The 22787-nt window shown below is 35.8% G+C and overlaps 1 protein-coding gene across 11 annotated transcripts in view; it reads left to right on the top strand.

The window, feature by feature from the left end:
* The window catches only part of SOX6 (SRY-box transcription factor 6), a 469113-nt gene that overhangs the window by 304592 nt on the left and 141734 nt on the right, over positions 1-22787 (top strand). For all 11 annotated transcript variants that reach the window (XM_032222712.1, XM_032222721.1, XM_032222668.1 and 8 more), the window contains 2 exons: positions 4823-4995; positions 9948-10016. In XM_032222712.1, the coding sequence (XP_032078603.1) occupies positions 4823-4995; positions 9948-10016 (242 nt within the window). The remainder of the gene's footprint in view (positions 1-4822; positions 4996-9947; positions 10017-22787) is intronic.

Consider the following 22787-nt stretch of genomic DNA (forward strand, 5'->3'; position numbering starts at 1 on the left):
GGGGAGCACTGATCCACCTGACAAATCTGAGAGAAACTCAAGACAGATGTGATCTGGGGATAAGGAGGAACCCATTGGAAATCTGGAGGTGGGGGAGGGTGACATGGTTCTCCCCATATCTTTAGAGTTAGCAGGCAGATCCAGTTTAAAGTCAGAAAAATGTGCATGTGTCATGGGTAATATATTATGGAAGCCGGTATTTTTATTTGATGAGAGCCATGGTAAGGATCATCTTCACTTCATCTTTGGCCTGCAAATTCTTCATTATTTTAAAAATAGATAATAGAGATGTTCTTTTCAACTTGGCAGAAAAGCTTATTTATTGATAATTTATTAAGAGTATCATAGCACGTGAATAGCAAAGAGATGATGGTGTGTGGGTGTGTGATTAAACAAGAAACCAATCATAGCTAATTTCTTTGTTTTTTTTTATTTGCATTTGTCACTGCAAATAGATTAGTGGGAATGGTGGCTAGGGAGTTAGTTAATTATTGCCATTCCCCCCTCCCTTCCCTGTTTTCTCACTTGAATAGGAAAATATATGGAAGCCTGAGAAACCTGTATCAGTTTTCCTAAAGCCTCTTGGCTTCATATATGAAAAAGGAAAGCAGGGTTAGATTACAGCTGGCTTTTCAGTAGCAACTCTGTACAAGTGCCCTTGATGTATACAGTGCAAGGCAATTGTGCAGTAGGCAAAGTCAACTTTAAACCATGAATGTTATAAATGGTTTTCTACTGGGATACTTATGGCATTTCTTAGATGGCCACAATAACTCTTGAGATTGAGGCTTTAAGACAAAATAAGAAAGAAGACTCTTAAAATTTCTTCTAGCTTAGATGGAAGCCTGATTTGCAGCTTTGGTGCCTGATGTCAGCTCTCCTGCTATAGATGGAAGAACAATTTGTCCCAATGGAACAGGGTTTACACTATGCTGCAGCTAAAATTGACTATTTCCAATCAACATTAAGGGACATGGTGGCTCAGTGGCTAAGATGCTGAATTTGTCAATAGAAAGGTCAGCAGTTTGGTGGTTCGAATCCCTAGCGCCGTATAATGGAGTGAGCTCGTGTTACTTGTCCCAGCTTCTGCCAACATAGCAGTTTGAAGGCATGTAAAAATGCAAGTAGAAAAATAGGGACCACCTTTGGTGGGAAGGTAACAGTATTCCGCACCTTCGGCATTTAGTTATGCCAGCCACATGACCATAGAGGCATCTTCTTTGGCTTTGAAATGGAGATGAGCACCGCCCCTAGAGTTGGGAATGACTAGCACATATGTGCGAGGGGAACCTTTACCTTTACCTAATCAACATTATCTTAGTGCACAGGCTGAAATGTTGGTCAGGTGGGATGCACAATATTCTATCCTGGCCTTATATTTTGCTGCATAACTAGTGCAAATTGAAATTATATTTAAATGATTCCTTGTGCTTCCATGTGAGTTTAAATATACCTATCCCCCATCTCTTAATCCATGGTGCTGCCACCAAATGGCATTCCATGAAAGTCAAAATGGTTTCATCTAAGATGGGTTTAAAGCAATTCATATTAAACCTATTATAAAATGATTAGGTATGTGAAAGACTTAACCTGGGATTTGGACATGCAAAGCCTAACTTATACTTGGGGCATAGTGTATTTTTAGCTAATATAAACGTGATTTGAAGATATGTGTGTCTTCTTGTTTATTGTGTTTTCATTTTTCATTTTTTAATAGGATGCATAGATAAAACCATTCTATATGCTTAATACTTTTATGAAATAGGATGATTAATGGTTTGCTCTAACCATTAATGAGCTCTGGCTGAGCTGTGTTAATACCTTGCATCCATTTTAAGGACCTTAGTAAGCTATAATACATGGAATGCAATTTCTGCTGTTTCAGACATTCGGTAGACAGTCAGGATGCATCCAATACGTAGTGAGTGACTCAGTTTTAGTAGCCTATTAATAGAAGGAACATATTTATTAGAAAAGGAAGAATAATGAAATACTGGAGCAGACTAAAATGTTAGCTGTTAATATTATCCTGATACTTACTATTCAATCTTTACAATGTATTTTTGGGGAAAAGTTGTGGAATGTATATTTTATTCCTGATATCTAAAATTGGATTTGAAACTGTTCATGAATATTCTTTTTGTATCAATGTTTAAAACGTTGATTGCATACCATTTTCTCTAAGTATACAATGTGGAAAGATGAAATGAGATATGTTTGAAAGTAGAATTCTGCTTTTCTGGTCTAAAGGAGGAGACTTTCCACAGGAGATATGTTAGCTGGCTTTGATTTTTTCCAGTTGCAATTGCTAATCCTTTCCTTTTAATACTTCATTAGTTGTTCAATTTAGTTTCTGAACTCCACTTAAATTTCAATCCTGAAAGCGTAACATTGCTATTGGTACTTATACTTATGTACACTATAACTTTTGTGTCTTCTTTTTTTGTACAGAATATGCTAAACAATCTTACGGCTTTTCATGTGTGGCATGCACTTATTTTGTTCTAGATTAGAAGATAAAAAGAAAAAAAGTCTTTGAAACTAAGTTGTTAAACTGCTGATGTTTTAGAAATATGTTACTTGGTACACAAACATAGTTTAAAAAATTCTGATTTCAAGGTTAACTTTGACAGTATGAGAACATAGCTCAAAACCCACTAAAAAGTAGCAATGTCCTTGATTGAAACTTCACTCCTTATTGGAATAGCCACGCAGTTTTATTGGTACCATAGTGGAAATACATTGCTGTTCTCCTCAAGTTGGGAGCGTTTTTTGTTTTTTGGTATCCCAGTCTACCTAAAAGTTCTGAAATGATTATCCCCCTTCCAAATACTAACTAGGATAAGTTAGTTAACTAGTTAATTTTTGCTGCTTCTTGTTGGAGCTGAAACTTGATAACTAAATTAAAAGCTGACAGATGCTGGGCTATCATAACAACATACCGATAGAGTCTAAAACTACCACTGGAAAATTACTACTGTATAGATGTCTATGTAAGCTTTTGAAAGCATTATTAGCTTCGGATACATCCTTTCTCATTCTTAGCGCTTCAGAGAGTCTTGTAGGTATTTTCAATATATCCATGAAAATTTACATCAAAATTGTTTTTTGAAAGCTACGACAAAAAAGTACATAATCTGATAATTCCATTATTAAATCACAATTTAATAAATAAACTATTGATAATTCTAGATAGAACAAGCAGGTTAATGCAAATGATTTCCAGCTAATCCTTTCTACATCTGGCATAAGTGTTCATGGCCCACATCAATAAAGCCATGTTGAGTTTCTGGGCTGAATTGTTATGGCCCAGGTTTCGTTTTTGTTCTGACATCAAACAAAAGCTAGACCATGGCCATTCAGCCTGAAAGCTCAGCAGTGCTTCAATTGCCTACTAATTTTAATTCATTATAATTGTGCTAAAGTGAATCACTGCAGTTGTTAATAGAATCATGCCATTAAGCCAATTGGGCTAACTGCATTGACGTTGCTAGTCAGAAATCATCTGGGAAGGTGTCCCTAAGGTGCTTTTTTCAAGATGCAACTGGACAGTCTGGTTTTTCTTTGAAGATGTTTTGCTTCTTCAGCTTTAGTTCTAAAGAAGCTTCTTGGACGAGAAGCAAAATGTCTTCAAAGAAAAACCAGAGAAAGCCCAGTCGCTTCTTGAAAAAGCACCTTTGGGGACAGCCATGACGTGGATGACTGAGAATCTCCATAGACATCTGGGAAGGTGGCAGAGGATCACATGACCTGGGATGCTTTTGTAAATACAAGCCAGTTGCCAAATGGCCCCAAAATAAATCACTTAACCGTGGTTATGTTGTGATGCTTGTAAGTGTGAGGACTGGTTGTAAATCACTTTTTCCAGTGTTATTGTAACTTCATGATTTTTAAAAAATCGTTGTAAATTGAGGACTACCTGTATAAACTAGATTCCGTTTAGATAATTGGCTTCAATCCTAATGAAGGTTTATGTTAGGGATATCGAATATATCTTCGCATGACCTATGTATCAATGTATTCATTTCCTGTGAATGCTGGAAATCTCTAAAAATAGTAGTCCAGAATTTATTTATTTTTTAGTAAACAGGGTTGTTTTGCATTTTGTTTATTTAAAAGTATTTAATTGGGGAGGATGACATTGTATTACTGTTTTTTGTGAACAGAAGTAATTCATTAAAGAGCCATTACACTTAAGTGGAAGAGAAAAAGGAACGTATCAGTGCAAATTACCTAATTAATTTTACCTCTTTGTCAGAAGGGAGAAATTATCTGTTTTCTCTTACCAGATGATGGTGGAAGATTTCTACCTCTGAAAAATGCAGTAGCAGAATATATATATATATATATATATATATATATATATATATATATATATATATATATATATGTATGTGTGTGTGTGTGTGTGTGTGTGTGTGTGTGTGTGTGTGTGTGTGTGTGTGTGTGTGTGTGTGTGTGTGTGTGTTATTTGTGCTGATAAATAAATAAAGGGAGACTAGTATAGATCTATTTCAAGCTATTTAGCTCTCATCAGCTAGCCATACCCTTACTGGGATTCGAACCTGTGCTGTATTGCATCTTAGGGAGATGTGTTAACCATTAAGCCACAGAGTTCGACTCCTTATCAGCTTTAAATATTATATATATATATATATATATATATATATATATATATATATATATATATATATATATATATATATATATATATATATATATATATATATCAAATATTTAAAATATTTAGGATAGAAATAGTTTTGTCCTTGGATTGTTTATTTGTCTGTTATTTATGCCTCGTCTTTTGTTTCTCCTTTAGGTACCCCTGAAAGCTTAGCAGAAAAAGAACGACAGCTCTCTGCCATGATTACCCAACTCATCAGTTTACGGGAGCAGCTTTTAGCTGCCCATGATGAACAGAAAAAGCTGGCAGCATCACAAATTGAAAAACAGCGGCAGCAAATGGATCTCGCTCGCCAACAGCAAGAACAGGTAAGTGACAAAATACCAACATCTAAAAACATCAGGGAAAAAAAACTTACTAGAGCTCATCTTGCACTCAGTCCTAATTTGTGGGCTTATAGATTTAGAATCTAACTATAGATTTGGTAATCTATAGTTAGATTCACAGTCTAAGACTGGTGGAAACTTAAATATTCAAGTTCTATTCAAGGACCTAAGAATTATTAAAGTAGCATTTAAGGCAGTGTTTCTCAACCTTGGCAACTTGAAGATGTCTGGACCAACTCCCAGATTCTGGGAGTTGAAGTCCAGACATCTTCAAGTTGCCAAGGTTGAGAAACACTGATCTAAGGATATAGTTAGCTCCAAGCAAAGTGGGGTTTTTTGTGGGGTAAAATTAGGGTATTCAGATTCAATAAATTCAATATTCATTTTGTAAAATTAGGGTATCCAAATTCAATAAATTCAATATTATCAAGTGTCAAGGAAGTCCTTTACAATATTGTTTCAAGGGCTCAAATCATGATTGTTATAATCATGGGTTTCTTTTTCCATAAACGTTCAGCTTTGATCTGCAAATCCCAATAATACTTTGTAATTTTTCCAATTGTTTTTCCTCAGTCCAGGGATCACTTGGAATAGCAAAATCACAAATGAAGAATATGTGTGTCAGGATAATGTTGCAGGACCCAATCTGGGTCAGTCACCCGGGATCAGACATTTAGTTTTCTGAGCTTTTGGACTTGTGTGGGAGCCCATCCCCAGGGAAGTTCTCCCTACCAGAGTGCATCAGTAGAGAGAAGTTCTCTGAGGAAGGGCTCCAGCAGGAGTCCAAAAGCTTGGAAGATTAAACCCCTGGTCCTTGTGACTAACACAGATTGGATCCTGCATACTTTCTTCTTTTCAATAACTCTTATATCAGCCATGTTATTAACAAAAGGTGCCTGTTTGTTTGGATCTTAAAGTCCCATAAGATCCTAACCCACTCATTTCTTTCTCAACTTGATGGTTCCAATCAGTGGTGGGTTCTGGATCCTGTTGCAACCGGTACAGTGCAATGGGGCCTGGCATCCTCCACATGAACGTGTGCAGTGAGTGCATGCATCCTTACCTCCTGTGATGCTCCACGATGCCTCCGCTATTCTCCAGCTGCTCGGTGGAGCGTCATGCAGGCGCTGTATGCTCGATGCGTGGGCGCAGAAGCCCTGAAGAGCTCAAATACAGGAAAGGAAGGCGGGCAGGTGGGCTGTCCGGAGCACCGTACCGAAATGGTATACGGTGCTCCCGGCAGGCACTGGTACACCTGTACCAGGGTGTACCGGGCGTAACCTACCACTGGTTCCAATGGTTTTTACTACATTCAGATCCAAACCTCTGGCAATTTTCAAAGAATAATTCTGGCAAATCAATCATGATGCAGCTTGTAGCCCATTTGTGAAATTTTGCTGCAGTCACTGATAAAATGGTCAGTTGTTTCATCCTTTTCACTACAAAGGCAACATTTGAAGTTGCTTGTTACATGTTGAATTATTGCCTTCATGTAATTAGTTGGCAAAGTGTGTTGCTAAAACAGAACCTTCAGGGTTTTTTTTCCTTAACACTCCTGTTCTTAACTAATTCCATATAGGTTTTGTATTATTGCTATTTAGATTCTTGTTAGCCACTCCATTTCTACTTTCTAAATCTTAGAAAATTACCAGAGTCTCCCACAAATGAGAATGATGTGGGTTATGCTGCTTTAATACACACACTCAAACACGCACAAGTTTCAAAATACAAATTATAATCAGCCATGAAAGAATGTCTTGTTGAACCTAATAGGAATGATGGTTAATAGTTTATTAGAATTACATTTTTCCCTTTCTTAAGAGTTGAGTAAATGGTCCCACAGACTTTCATTAATTTGTGTCTGATAGAAGTAGATTACTCCTCTAGATTCCAATATTTCTAAAAAATAAATGGTTACCATGCTATAAGACTGTGTTCTCTACTTGTTCATAAGATAATTATTAAATAATTTAATTATATTTGACAATTATATTAAATAATTGTTAAAATAATTGGTAAATTATTTAATCATTTGAAGTTCAAAGAAAATTGAAACATACAAGAGGCATCTACATAACCATTAGAAATTTTGTGTAAAAAAAATGAAGAACAAGACACACCATGAGTTCCTTGGGCATTCATTTTAAATTAATGTGCAGTTTTTAGGAACCTGACTTTAAACCAGAATTATCGTTTCAGTTAAATATGTTTTATAGAGTATATACCACAAAGTATGCTCTGTTGATTTTAATGAGTTGTGACGTCTGGTATTTTATGTGCTTGAATATTTGCCCACATGTGAGGAATACGGGCTCGTCCCTAATGGAAAATAACATAAAGGAATACTGTAAAAAATCAGAAGTTAGAATGTCATTTAGCCATCCAGAGATGACACAGTAATTAACTATTGACACTTGTGAATAAGCTAGCACAAATTAATCTTGACACATTTGCAGACGAGTGATATCTTACAGTGAACACTTTGTAATTATATTTCAAAATGAAAATTAATGACACTTAAAACTAGGTTGTCATGCTCAATGAAGCGAGCATGTAGCTCAACCAATTCGCAAATAAAATTCAGGAGTTGAGCCACATGGTGCTCCTCTGCCATCTTTGGTAGTGTCAAGCCCTGTACATTGAGATCGCACTGTCGTAATTGCTGTGTAGCGGGGTGGATTTCTTCATTTCTCTCATTCTCCTTAATCACAAACACCATCAATATTAGATGCTGTGTGACTACTTCACTGGCTTCCATAAGGATATGAATATTCATTTGCTCATATATTGTACTGATAACTGCTGTGAATGGTGTATGGATATCTAAACTCTAATAAAATCAGCTCCCAAGATTTATAAAGTTTTGGTCATAGCCTGGATACAAACTTTTAATATGATGCATGTCTTTTTCATTCACCTGTCCCATTATGTCCTTAAAGAATACTTACAATAACAAGATGCCACAATGAGAGTAAATATCTTAAAATATTAAAAATATGATAAAAGGCAATATGCAAAAATATGGCATCAAGCCCTGAAAGTCTTTAAATTCCCAAAGAATCTGATGATGTACAGCTCTGGGAGAGGGAATCTTATAACCCAAGACAATTGGAGAAACTTTGAACTTATTTTAAAAGTTTGGAAAAAATAATTCTATAGCTTCAGATTCAGGAGTGTGACTCCATTTCTGTGTATTTTATCAATATCAAATAAAGCCCTATAATTAGAAAAGAGGCTTGTTAATGACAAAAATAGTAGGTTAGCCTATTCTTCCATATGTGGGAAGTTCTTTTTAACTAGCCTTAGGGACAAAAAGGCAATCCTCTTTTGGTCTACAGAGGCTACAGAATTCAGTGCAATCTGAATATATAAATCTTATCTAACATCCTTCTTTCTCAGTTTCCTGTGCTGTGTCTTTGGTAGAATCCGAGATATATATATACTGGAAAAGAACATCAGATGTATTGGGCATTATACTTGCCCATTATACAGTACATCCTATATCTTAAATGACTTATCTCACATGAGTTGTTATGGAAACTTTTTTTGAAGAAGTGATGCTTTGTCTGCCATCTTGAGGTTCTGGAGGAAAAGCAGGATTAAAATAAGTCTACTAATAAATAAAATAAAGTAGATGAGGATACATTGCATTGTGTATCGTCTACTATTCTACTTGCTGATTATTTTCCCCTTGTGACATTAGGATTTCTTGCTATCCCCAACCTGAAAGTAATTTAAATTCAATAAATTGAAATAGTAATGCAACTGAAACATAGTAACATAGCTTTAAAACAGTTTCTTTATTTCAGTGTATATAACTCTCAACAGCCAACAGATATGGTCACATATCTAAAACTCCACGAGAAACCATGATACAATGACAAATATCTAATTCAAAGCAAATGCAGTAGCTGAGAGTAAAAAGCAACGTAATACTATAAAACATTATTGTAAAACATAAAAAAGTGATAACACAATAAAGTCAAACAACAGCAATCGTAATTATGGATATTGTGTTTGTATTATAGGGGCAATATGCTTCTCTACTCAAAATATACCAAGCATAGGATAGGAAGTGAAGGTAATGCTAAAAATAAGCTGAAAGAAAAATAAAACTTTGCCAAAGTAAAAAATACATATATAGTTTCCGGTTCCAGGAGAAGGTTTTTCCAACAGTGAAGTCATAATTAAATGATGTATACAGGTATATTCAGTTCTGTGATATACTGTAAAATATGATTAAAAAATCTGCTTTGGATAGAGAATTCCAAAGAGTTCACCATGACTGAGTCGCAACTACTTCACATAACTCATTTCCAAGAATGTAATAGCTTGTGGGAATGACCTTGGGAGATCAGGGAATAGATGCTGTCTAGGAAACAATCAGATAAGAGATGGCACAGCCCACAGCTGCACAACGGGTGGAGAAAGAGGCTCGGAAGGAACACGTTGTGCGTCAAAGTTCTCAGAATGTAAAGGAGATGGAAGGAGATTTGTATATTCACACTTGCAAGATTCTGTTAATGTAGCCTTACGTTAAAGTAAAATTAGTTCATCTGGTTGTGTTTCCTATCTGGTATACCTTGGAAGGCTGACAAAGAATGAGATGACTTAAAATGGTGCTGCGCCTTGCCCACCTGAAAGAGAAGGCCCTTTGTCTAAATTGCTCCTGATTAAAGTGGCCATTACCTGATGGACAGTTTAAAAATGTAAATTAATCAATAAAATGCACGATGACAATGTTTTAAAGATTGGGTTAGTAAGTAATATCTTTGAAATGTTCTTGGGGTGTTGTAGTTAACTCACGGAAGACTAAGATTCAGTGTAGCAAAGCCTGTATATTTTAGAATTTATCAAGAGGACTTTGTTCTCTCTGAATAATATTGAATTTCAATATCTCTATTTTAATTTAATGGAAATTTTATTTCCAATAGATTGCAAGACAACAGCAGCAACTTCTGCAGCAGCAACACAAAATCAATCTCCTGCAGCAGCAAATCCAGGTCAGTATGTTTTATTGCTCTCTGCTGATTATATTCTTAAATTCTGTTTAGAGGGAGGGGAAGCTTTAAAATAAAATTGCTTCTACTCTACTAACCTAGCAAAGCTTCCAATGGTCTGCTATTTTTTCTTTTTAATAAGGGTGAAAAATATTTTGGTGGAAGTTATATTTTCCAATAAACAGCTTTTGTTTGAAGGATATCCATTCATTTTAAATTTGACCATATAATGCTAAGGTAAACAGATAGTTTAACATATGCTCCAGAGGAAAAATAGTGATTCAGTTGTTTATGGATCACTTTATTACAATGAAGACTTAACAGCTTTCCATTGATAGAGTTTTTACAGAAATCATTTATAGCTCTTGCTGGGTAGGTAATACAGTAAGTGTTGAGGGCAGCAGTATTTTGTAGGTGGCAGATGTTATTGTATATATGCCATGAGCACCAATTCCAGTTTGATTTTGTATGGAGCAAGAAATAACATTCATTCCAAATAACATTCCAAATTAAAAAAAAAACCTTTACATTACGGCTACCTTCTTGAATGTATCCAAAGATAAACAAATATAAAAGGTAATGTCATTTTAGTGAATAACTGTTGTGGTTAATGCTTTTTCTTTTATAAACGTGTCACATCATGGCTATTGAAAGTTACCACTACCAACAAACCTTTTAAATTATTATTATTATTATTATTATTATTATTAATAATAATAATCACAAACCAGCAGTGGTAATTCCAGTGGTAATCGGCACACTGGGTGCTATTCCAAAAGCACTGGAATTACATTTAAAACAGTTAAAAATTGACAAAATCACCATCAATCAAATGCAAAAAGCCGCACTGCTTGGATGTGCACACATATTACGAAAATATGTTATGATGTCCTAGGCCCCTGGGTGGGGCCTGACCAGTAATCAATGTCAAATCCGGCGAAACAACTGGCCGCTGTGATACAATTCTGTTGTTGTGATAATAATAATAGATATTTAGAGAATGAGAAAGTCAAGATCTTGTGGGACTTCAGAATACAGACTGACAGGCACTTGGCCCACAACACACCTGACATAACAATAGTTGAAAAGAAAAACGTATGGTTCATTGACATTGCAATACCTGGAGATGCACAAATTGAAGATAAACAGCAAGAAAAAAATCACAAAGTACCGGGACTTGCAAATTGAAGTTGAGCGACTGTGGAAAAAGAAATTGTGTGTTGTACCGATTGTAATTGGAGCCCTTGGAGCAATACCTAAAGGGCTACCTCGCTATTTGGAAATTTTAAATTTATGAGACTTGAACATTCTGATTCTACAAAAAACCACCCTACTTGGAACAGCTTATATCCTCCAACATTATCTTAACAGTTCCTAGATCCGTGGTTAGGACTCGAGCTGTTGAGCTACCAATTAGCCCCAAAGGCTGTAAATCTCACCAAAGATTAACCACGCAATAATAATAATAACAAAACAACAAAACACTTCCTATTGCGTATGATAATGCACTGTGAGTGAAGATGTTGGAATTGGAAGCTCTTTGGCCTGATTCCACAGAATTATTTTTATGTTTTTATGTAAAAAGGTGCAGTCTAAATTTTGTATTTGTTTTTATGACTGAAAATCACTTCTCTACTCTAAAATGGTACAATCCTGGAAAGATGGTTACTCGTGCAGTTTCTCAATACTTGTTCAGTTCTAACACCTGCTTTATTATGGGAGGATGAATAGATTCTTCTTGTTCAGATGGATTTTTTTGTAGTCCAAGAATTTGCTGAACTGAAAGTAAAAAAAAAATGTCTACAATTTGCATAGTTAGTTGGATACTGTTGCTGGCATCATAATATGCCTTCTGGTAGTCATTCTAAAGCAAAGAACAATTTACTTCCAATGGCCACTATGTTACAGAAAGTTATAAATAGGTAATTTGCCTTCTTTTTGGAGCCCAAAATGTCCATTGCTAAGCAAGGCAGTTGTCAAGTGAGTTTTGCCTCATTTTACAACCTCCTTTGGCACAGTTGTTAAACGAATCATTGCAGTTGCTTAGTAACATAGTTTTTAAATGAATCGGCCTTCCCCATTGACCTTGTTTGTCAGAAGATTGCAAAAGGCAATCACATGACCTTGGGATGCCTCCGCCATCATAAATATATGTCAGTCGTCAAGCATCCAAATTTGATCACATGACCATGGGGATACTGCAGTGGTTGTAGGTGTGAAAAATGGTCGTAAGCTACTTTCTTCAGTGCCATTGTAATTTTGAACAGTCATTAAGTAAATAATTGTAAGTCAAGGACTACCTGTAGCTGATTCCCTGTTTATTTCCTTGTATTTTGTATTTGCAAAGGTTAACAGATATGTCACTAGGTTATTGTTGTTAGTTGCGAAGTCGTGTCTGACCCATCGCAATCCCATGGACAAGGTTCCTCCAGGCCTTCCTGTTCTCTACCATCCTGTGGAGTCCATTTAAGCTCACACCTACTACGTCAGTGACTCTATCCAACCACCTCATTTTCTGTCATCCCTTTCTTCTTTTGCCCTCAATCGTTCCCAGCATTAGGCTCTTCTCCAGTGAGTCCTTTCTTCTCATTAGGTGGCCAAAGTATTTGAGTTTCATCTTCAGAGCAGTAAAGAGCAGTCAGGGTTGATCTCCTCTAGGACTGACCGGTTCGATCGCCTTGCAGTCCAAGGGACTCAACAGCACCATAGTTCAGAGGCCTCAATTCTTTGCTGCTCAACCTTTCTTATGGTCCAACCTTCACAGCCATACATTGCAACTGAAAAAAACCATAGCTTTGACTATACACACTTCTGTTGGCAGGGTGATGTCTCTGCTTTTTAGTATGCTGTCTAGATTTGCCATCTAGATACATCAGTAGGACCAAGTGGCAATTCCTCTTCCTAAAAACAACTAAATTGCCTCCACTCTATCTTCTTCTAACCTTGTTTTTTCCCACTAAGTTACAGAGTTTAGCCACTGCCAAACATATTGTCACTTTCTGCCAATTCAGTTGTTGAGGGCCTGTTTAGAATAAGAAGCTTCTGTGGATTGCCTCTCTTTCTTGTGTGCATTGGGAAAACTCATTAAAGGATTTCTAGCAGGTTAAGCATTTCTCCTCCATGATGTTTGCCAGGATTCTGGGGGTTGTTTCATCTTCTCCTGGAGCATCTTGCAAGGAATTGCTTTAGCTGCTATCAAAGCTGCTGGGTCAGTGCCATGAAAACAGGTTTAAGAGAACGGCTGCCATACTTTTGTGTGGTTAGAGTTGTAATATGAGACATATTTAATGTATTGTTTGTGATTCACAAAAGACATCAGGTAGATTATGTTTAAGCAGCTCATTACAACCGACATATATGGGACTTTTTTAAAATAAGTTTTTTTAAAATTGAATAAGGAAAATTGAAATAACTTTAAAATTAGAAGCTCTACCCAGAAAAGAATCAGTTGTCCCCAGTGCTTAAGCCATAATGCTTGAGCACTTCACATATTTTAGGACTATGCTTTCAATGGATACATTTTAGGAATGTACTTCACAAAGAGATAAACGTTCTTCAAGAGACAGTGTTTGTACATATTGCTTAAATAAGTAGTAACATTATTGTAAAGCCTAATACACTTTAAATAGAAGGAAAATCTATGATGCTACCACTCTGTCTTCTCAGAATGCTTTTGAAAAAGCACATTTAAATTTCCTATCTGCGTCTGAAACTAAGTCATGCAGTTGTTTGGATGCCTGGAGCATATAACTAGTTGTATTTCAGTACTCCCGGATTTAAAGGTGCACTTATTAAGTATTTGCCTAAGTAAATAACTGCTGCCAAACATTTGTCAACTGGCAAAATATGTAGGTCATTAAAAAAATAATTAAAGCAAATATAAGAAGCTGTTATTGGTGTTTCAGCCTTCAAAAGTTTAGACATAATTTAAGAATGAGAAATCAACCAGAATGAAAATGGAAGATAACAATACATGTTCCATGTACCTTTTTATTCAATGGGTAATAAGCTAAGAAAGTCACACATACTGAAGCCACCCTGAAATTAATATAATTTCATAACAGATTCCTTCTTGGCATTTAGATTATAATTAATGATGATAATATAAAATATATTAAAATTATAAAGGAGTCAAATTTCAACACAATTTGGAAATACGGCACTATCAAAAATGTTTCTGACTCTTGGTTCTGCATGCAGACCAAACATTTGCAAATTACTTTATGAATTAAAATCTGCCTGATGAGCATTGGTGCTGGCAAAGAAAGCCACTAGCCTTTTTCAAATGTTAATTCTGGATTTCTGCCCTGTGGTTCATACTTTTTAAGAAGGTCTGTAGATAGAGCCTGTCCTACTCAAGCCAATTGTTTATTAGTGTTTGGACTTTGTTGTGACATGGATGTGAGGGATAAGGGGGGGGGAATAATCACTTGTGTTTTTTGCTACCTCCCTTTTGTCTTTCTAATTCTGAACTCAATTGAAGACACATTTGAGGAATTTGAATTGATCAAGGAAGTTATTGTTTTTGGGGGGTAAGGTTCTAGTGATGGAGGCATGTGAAGATCTGCAGGGACAAGCATGAGATGCTCAGCAGGAGTGAGCCAATTTAATCTGGGACAATATCTGCAGGAGATGAATTAGTTAGGTACTCAATCAAGGGGTGAATTCTAAGAACGTTGGAGAAAGAGAAAAAAGGTTCTGTGTATATTTTATTCCATGGTTGGTTGGTTTCTGTAGGTATTGTGATTTGTATCCAACCCTGTGTTTGTTCATGTTCAGATAAGGTCACACGGATGTGTTTATCGAAAGCACTGCAATGTGAAACCATAATTTTTCACTATTTCCACTTTTTAAAAAATTGCCTTTGTCTTTATTCCATTGCATTACTGGGCCAAAATATATAAACTCTGGTTTTGCTTTGATCAGGGCTAATCAGCAAAGCATCGAAGTTTTCTGGAGTTTCAGTTTTTTACTATATTATTTGCATGCATGCAACTAAGTTATGTTGTATCCTCAAAGTTATTTGATTGCTTTAGGTGGGCCACATTTTGGTCACAATAGCCTAGAGAAGCCCATGCTCCCAGTACCATCTTACCCAATTTTCAATTGCATCCAAGTAACAACTGACAAGATAATGATTCCATTCTCCCCTCTATGTGGTTTTTAATTTCCAATCCCACATTATATTAATTGTATTAATTTTTACGAGATCCATGTCATTACTACTATAGCCATCATAACTAGGATTATGTGGGAAAAAATGAGAAGTTTTCATTTTAAAAAATTTAAGATTTAGTTTTGCCTAAATGTAGAACCTTACTCTTTTCACCATTGAATTTCATTTTATTGGATAGTGCCCAATGTTCAAGTTTGTCAAGATCCTTCTGTATCTGAAGCCTGTCTTCTGGAGTGTTGGCTATTCCTGCGTGTCATCTGCAAATTTGATGAGTTCCCCATTTATTGGCCTCATCCAAATCATTGATGAAATGGTTGAAGAGTACTGGACATAAACAGAGCCTTGGGATACTTCACTGCATACTTCCCTCCATGTAGATGCAGTTCCATTGAGGACTACACGTTGAGTGCGGTTGGTCAGCCAGTTACAAATCCATCTGGTGATGCTGTCCAACCCACATTCTTCTACTTTATCTCAGTAGAAGGTTATGGTCTACCTTATCAAATGCCTTACTGAAGTCCAAGTAACTATATCGACAGCATTCTTCTGGTCCACTAATTTTGTCACTTTGTAAAGAATACATAAGATTAGTCTGGCATGATCTGTTTTTGACAAACCCATGTTGGCTTTTGGCTATACTTTGTTTTACTTCTAGGTGTTCGTTAATTCGTTGCTGATTATCTTTTCCAGAATTTTTTCTGGTATTGAGGTCAGGCGGATAGGTCTATAGTTTCCTGGACCTATTTTTTTTCCTTTTTGAAGATGGGAACCACATCAGCTCTTTTCCAGTCCTCTGGCAGTTCCCCGGCGCTCCAAGATCTCTGAAAGATATAGTTGAGTGGTTCTGAGATCTCATCTGCCAGTTCCTCCGAACCCTGGGGTGTAATTTCTCCGGTCCTGGTGATTTGAACTCGTCTAGGGTAGCTCATACCATTTCTTCCCTTTTTCATTTGTGTTCCTAATCTGATTTTTGTGGTGCTATTTTTGATAGGTTGGACTGTTTTATTTCCCTTTGTGTAAACACTCATGGCTAACCCAAATCTTGAAAATTGGTATCAGCAGCACAATGCTTCTCCATCTACTATTTGATTAATATTCTGAACTTCAGAGGAAATAAAATATAAATGCATAAAAAGCTTACATGAATGGCCAGTTTCTATAAGAGTTTCAATTCTTTGTCTTTTGGTTGCAAACTCTTCAGCCCATTTGTTTCTTCATATGGCAGTTAGTTTTGCTTTATTTAGTGACACTGTTTTTGCTCACTAAAACTTTTCCTTTAAATTGCCACTAGAGTCCCATTTTCATGTTCTAATGTTCTTGGTGTGTCACTTAATATCAACAAGCTTAGACAGTTTCATTTTGTTAAAGGGGCGAACATGATAGTAAACAGAGGTGCAGCAATTTGAAAAATGACTACTGCTTAACTGTCCTTGTTGTGAATAGTTTGTTATATACTTAAAGCCTAAGAGGCCTGATCCCTCAAATTCCTTCCTTTATCTATGTTTTACTAAAAAATATTGAGACACCTTGTGAGCCAAATAAGGACCACGTCGTTGTGTGAAGTGCATGTCTAAAGACCTGGAATAATTCTACATTAGCTTTGTGCCCCCTGCAATGATGGTGGTGATGATTGCTAAAATAACAATGATGGGGATATATTAAAGCAATGGTTATTATAAGTATCTCACTGATCTTCTGTTTAAGAACTGAAGCCTTCATTGATTGCCTTCTGGAAATGGATTGTAAATGTTTGATTTCGAGTTTGCTCAAGAGACCCCGTCATGAACATAGTTCATATTATGCTGCAATTCTTCTATTTAGGTTCTCTTTTTTGGATGGAATAAATTGTGCCAGTTGAACATTGGTTCTAGGTCTACCTGATCAAATTGGTCCTTTTACTTAGCTGTCTTTGAATCAGCTTATTTGAAGCCAGAGCAGATCGGGTTGTTTCTTTTGCTACATTGAAGTTTGTCACTTGCTGTTCTCTTTTGCTCTCTTTTGCTTCTTGAGGCTCAAGCAAGCAATTCTTTTTAAGCTAGTTGCTTATGTTAAAAAAAACATGGAGAATTTTGGCACTTTGCACAAAGTCCAATCCACTCCTGAAGAGAAAAGGATAAGAAAAAAAAGTTTGCCAACTTTCCTCCTTTCACTTAGCCTGAGCTATTACAGGCCTTTACAATAATTGCAAAGATTTGCAATCAGAAAACCCGGGATCAATTCTGCCTGCAATTTAAAAGTGCAGTTCCTGGAGTCTGCCTGCTTCATTGTTCAGTGCTTTGTTTCCCCATATCTCCCTCTCGTCATTATAGTAATATGCATAATGATGATTGATACTGTGAAGGTATCTGGAAAAAAAAGTGCTTTTCCAGATACCATTATCTTTTCCAGTTCCAGTAACAATAGTTATTGGATAGTTATTGAGGTCCATCAGATATGTTATAGCAATACAGTGATAGTGGCAAGATGACATGGATGTTTCCCATTAATAACCCCTACCACCCACCTCCTTTCATTATATCAATATCGCTATTGTAAAGTGCTAGTTCCTTTAGTTTTTTTCCTAACAGGACTTCTTCTGCACTTTGAAGTAATGCAGAGTGCCACTCTGATTGAAATAGAGGTTTTTTTTAAGTCTCCTATTGGTCAGTCCAAAAAAATAAATAAAAATTAGAGTCTCCTATTGGTCAGTAAAGGATGTGGTGGCTAGACACTAAGCTTGTCGATCATAAAGGTCAGAAGTTCAGCAGTTCGATCCCTAGTGCCGCGTAATGGAGTGAGCTCCCATTACTTGTCCCAGCTTCTGGCAACCTAGCAGTTCGAAAGCACGTAAAAATACAAGTATAAAAATAGGAACCACCTTTGGCGGGAAGGTAACAGCGTTCCATGTCCCTTCGGCGTTAAGTCATTCCAGCTACATGACCACGGAGACGGCGCTGGCTCTTCAGATTTAAACTGGAGATCAGCAATGCCCCTAGAGTCGGAAATGATTAGCACATATGAGTGAGGGAAACCTTTACCTTTACCTTTATTAGTCAGTAGGAAGAATTGCCAGTGGGCTCAAAAAATTCCCTGCATTTGTCCATGTCTCAATATCAAAGATATAACTGCACATCAGGTTGAAAACTGAAGAAATTGGAAAAAGAAAATGGGCTCTCATGAAATTTCCCTTGTTGTGACCTGTGTTTATTGCTGACTAGCAAACAAAACAAAACCAAGCACTACTGTTCTGGCAGAGAAAAATATATCCACCCAGCTTTTTTTTATTTGTTTGTTATCAATCATAAATCTGATCCCTTTCCAGCAACCTGAAAGCAGGACTAAATAATGTGGCTAAAAGCAATTTGATACTTCTGTTGGTATGGGTGTATGTAGCAGAGGTTTTCCTGAAAGTAATACAAAAAAGGGGGGCTTACAAACACAGCTGAAAAGTCTAAGAATAGTCTCCAATAAGCCTTTAAAATATAATTGTATCTTCCATAAGAAACTAGCCAGGAAAAATAAACCCCTGAACTTCTTTATACTTTCACCACTCAGTGCTGTTCTTGTTAGCCCATAGCATGCTGATCTGATTTTTGGGGGCAGAGAAATTTAAAAAAGAAATAAAAGGCAAATTTATTTATTTCGTTTATCTAATTGAATTAACTTAAAAATTTATGATAAATAGTCCAAAAGCGTGCTTTGGATGCTTAATCTGATTTTCTCAGTCAAATAAAACTATTGAATCCATGATGTTATATACTATTGTTCAAATTTAATAAACTCAAAAGGGGCTTGAACAAGACCTCCAAGATCCCTTCCAATTCTGTTATCCTATTCCTATTCCTATCCCATTCCATTCCATTCTGTCCTAAATAGAAAATTATTGATTTTATAAAGTTATCACCTTATTTAGCCAGGATCCAAAATTCTTGATAAATTCTCAAATTGGGGTTTAGGCTATGGTATATTAATGAACATACTGTGGTTCTACAAGTCCCTTCATTTATTATAGCTATTGTCAGGAAGATTGAAAACAAAATCAAAGAAACCAGTCTAAACCATCATTTGTTTCCTAATTTGGAGACAAAAACTGTGATTGGTTTAATAATGGGTAGAAAGCACCATGGCATCTAGTTCATCGATAGTCATGGCCATGTTGCTCTGTGTATACTACCACTATTATTTTACACTGTGCATATTTAATTTATAACATTTCCTGATGTCAGATGTAATGATCACCATCAATTAGGGATTATTTTAAAAGGGTACTGGACAAGTTCTATCTTCTGCCTATCAGTAGTTGCTAAGTCCTTCTACTTCAAAAAAGTGAGGTGACGTTCTTCAAATACTAGTTGCTACGTGGCAACAGTAAAGCTATAACAGTTCTATCCATGTTTTCAAACTCCCTGAAAGCATCTGGTTAGTGAGTTCTAGAATAGGCCTCTGCTAGATTACCTTGTGGTGAAATCCAGCAAGCTGTTATTTTCTTAGGAGGACCTAGCTAAACCACTAGGGTACCTGACCTTTGCTTTTTTTTCTTTTACATACGACAACCTACTAGCTACCTTTTCTGTTTTGAGATTTTATAGGTTATTTAATTTGAATGACGGCAACTGCTTGCAATTGGCTTTGAATCACCAGGTACAAGGGAAGGGATATGGCTTGAAACTCAGACACAGAACACCAAGTAGTGGATTGGTATTATGTCTCAGTCACCTTATTATCACAGTCTAGGTTTTGTCTCCTTAGGAAACCACTAAAGACTTTCTTAAATGGTTTGATTATGCATGTTATTTAAAATGTTCTAAATAATAGGAACAGAATTGGGCAGAAATGTGGTCTTATTTCAATAAATTGCTTTGTTTCTCAAAATTTAAACAGTCTGTTTAGCTGAACACCCCCCCCCAAAAAGAGGTTTTCAGTATCTCTTACATATGACTCCTCTAATTATAGAGCAGTAAATGGTAGGCAAGCATATGTTAGCAACATGAGCAGCAGTCTATGAAATGAGCTACAAGTTAATAAAATCATCTTGTGGTTGTGTTGGCCAAATGTTAGCACACTTATTTCAGAAAGCAATATTTCAACAAGCTTGAAGAATAGGGCTCTGGCACACTGAACATGAACACGATCTGATGTGTGGAAAAGAGATAAACCTACAGCAAACACTTAGGTTTGTGGTGGGGAGGAAGTGAAGAATGATGGGAGAGTATGTTTGTTTTTCTCCTACTCTTTAAGGCTGCAAGTGATGACCTCATTAACTATATTGCTCAGGCTAACCTGCACTGGATTTCCCTGTGTGCTTGATTCCTGAAAGTACACCACTGGAGTGTATCAAATGGTAAATACCATTTTTTCTCCCTTCAGTTAGTGCTTGTAGGACTGTTTCTTATTAGACGATTAAACCAGAGTAATTTAGGACAATAGAGAAAAAAGGTTTTACCTTAGCCACTGAGAAATCAGCAGAAATTCAGTTGCATCATGTGTTGATTAGTTAGTCACAATAGGTTGAAGCAAGCTATAATATGATCATACAAAAAAAACCCTTCAGGATTTGGGCAAATAAAACTAAAAACATGCCAAGAAAGTTGAAAATACAATCAGTTGGCCAATCTGTGTGACTGGATCCTATAGGCATTTGATCCACTAGATTCTAATCTTGCTAAATTTACAATGGTCACCTATCAAACTAAGCCAAATCAGTTAAGCTGGTACAGCTGCATTTGCAAAACATATTAAGTTCAAATATAAGCATTTTTGGTGGTTTCATTAGCTATATCTCTTTGTTTAATAAATAATAATTCATTAAATTTTTGAACTGCCTTACTCCCCCCATCCTCAATGGTTTAGGTTTCTCTCGACAAACACTAAAACTGAAAACAGACACAGGTAGTTTGAAGCAGGTCCAATAAGTACATTTTTTGTAAAAAAAAAAACCCACCCACCTAATATAGCCATTCCTAAAGAATTCTAGTGATTGCTATGTATCAAATACAATCAAGGTTCAAATTCTCTTTTTCTCCAGCCCATGCTGTGCAATAGGTTCTTATCTGTACCCAGTCAGTGTAACAAATTAATAAGTTTCAGGCTGTTTGCTTCTAACTTTCTAAGAGTTAGCTATCACATGAATTTATGGTTCATTCTATTTTCTGAATACAAAGAATAGGTTAATTTGGAAACCAGGTTATATCAACCTCATTAGTATGTCCCAAAGTGCTAATTAGCAAATGGAGTAAAGAGTAATATGCTCTGACGTGTATGACTGTTACAACTACCAATGCAAAATTAAATGTGAACCAGTTACAATCTCCTTACATTTAGTTCAGTTCTTCAAACAATATTTATAAATAACCCATACAAAGACATTGAACTACAAACTTAGATAGTATATGAGACGATATTTGCAGAAATATTTCCATGTTATACTTCAGTGAATGACAAGTTGTCATACCAAACATATTTGTGATTATGACCAACTAGTTAGTTTTTTTTAGTGGGTGGTGAATGTTTAGTGTTTAAGAGAAAAGAATAGCCAGAGATTAAGAAGAAGAAAAGAAGTGGAACCTAGGGTAGTACCTTGAGTTTTTGCCTAAGGAGAAATTCTGTCATGGATAGTCTTTCAGGATTGCATTAAGACAAATGTCTTAATAAGATTTAGGCACAATGTTACTTCTTGGCTTTTTGCTTGCTCTATGTTCTATGTGCATAGAATATTTCTTTGATCAGTAATCACACAGTCATTGAGTTTGAATAATGGTTTTCTTTGCAATATGGTTTCCAGGCAATAGTAAATAAAGGGGTAGTTAAGGCGATGTTAGAATAACTTGATTTATGAGAGATTCAGGTTTACAAATAATACTAGTTCATGTGTCCTTTTGAAAATGTAGATATTTAATTAAGAAATAAATATATTAACAAAAGGCAACCCTATTTTTAAAATATGTTACAACATTTAGAGAAAAATGTGTGCTTTTTAAATTATAAAGTAATCTCTTTAGCTCACTGAATGGAGAGCAACCTTTGACAAGAGGAAAGGAATCAAAATAATTTACATTGAAAAATATTTATTGTCAGTGGAAGTAAGGAAGAAGTCCACATGCTTATCAAATGAACTTTTAGAACTGAGAGAGTACTGTATTAATGTGTGTTGGTGGTAAATTTGCATATTTTCCAAATTACTTAAAATACTATGTTAATTTATATTTAGTTAAAATTAAACAATGGATGAATTAATACTGGAAAACAGCACTAATGATTTCTTTAAGACATTCAAAAAGGATAAAGAAAATATCCAGATGTTCCAAAGTTTAGAAGCAGCATAGGAAAAACACATTCCTAATTTCTTGGCTAACAGAACTCTGTAAGAGTCTGATGAAATAACCTTACAAATTTGTAATAAGACCAAAATTCCCACAGTCCTTAATGAATCAGGAGGTACCTTTCCTGAAGAGTATGTAATCATGGAAATCCAAGCTTTCACCACATGACTTAAACAGTAGAAAAGTATCATATTATTTGTGACTTTTTCATGGTTTTAAAAGTGAAAAATCCATAGCTTTCTTTTTTCACTTTATTTTTTTTTTGGCTCATGCTTATTTCTGATCAACTACTGCAATATT

The sequence above is a fragment of the Thamnophis elegans genome, chromosome 1 (assembly GCF_009769535.1).
Source record: "Thamnophis elegans isolate rThaEle1 chromosome 1, rThaEle1.pri, whole genome shotgun sequence".
Lineage (NCBI taxonomy): Eukaryota > Metazoa > Chordata > Lepidosauria > Squamata > Colubridae > Thamnophis > Thamnophis elegans.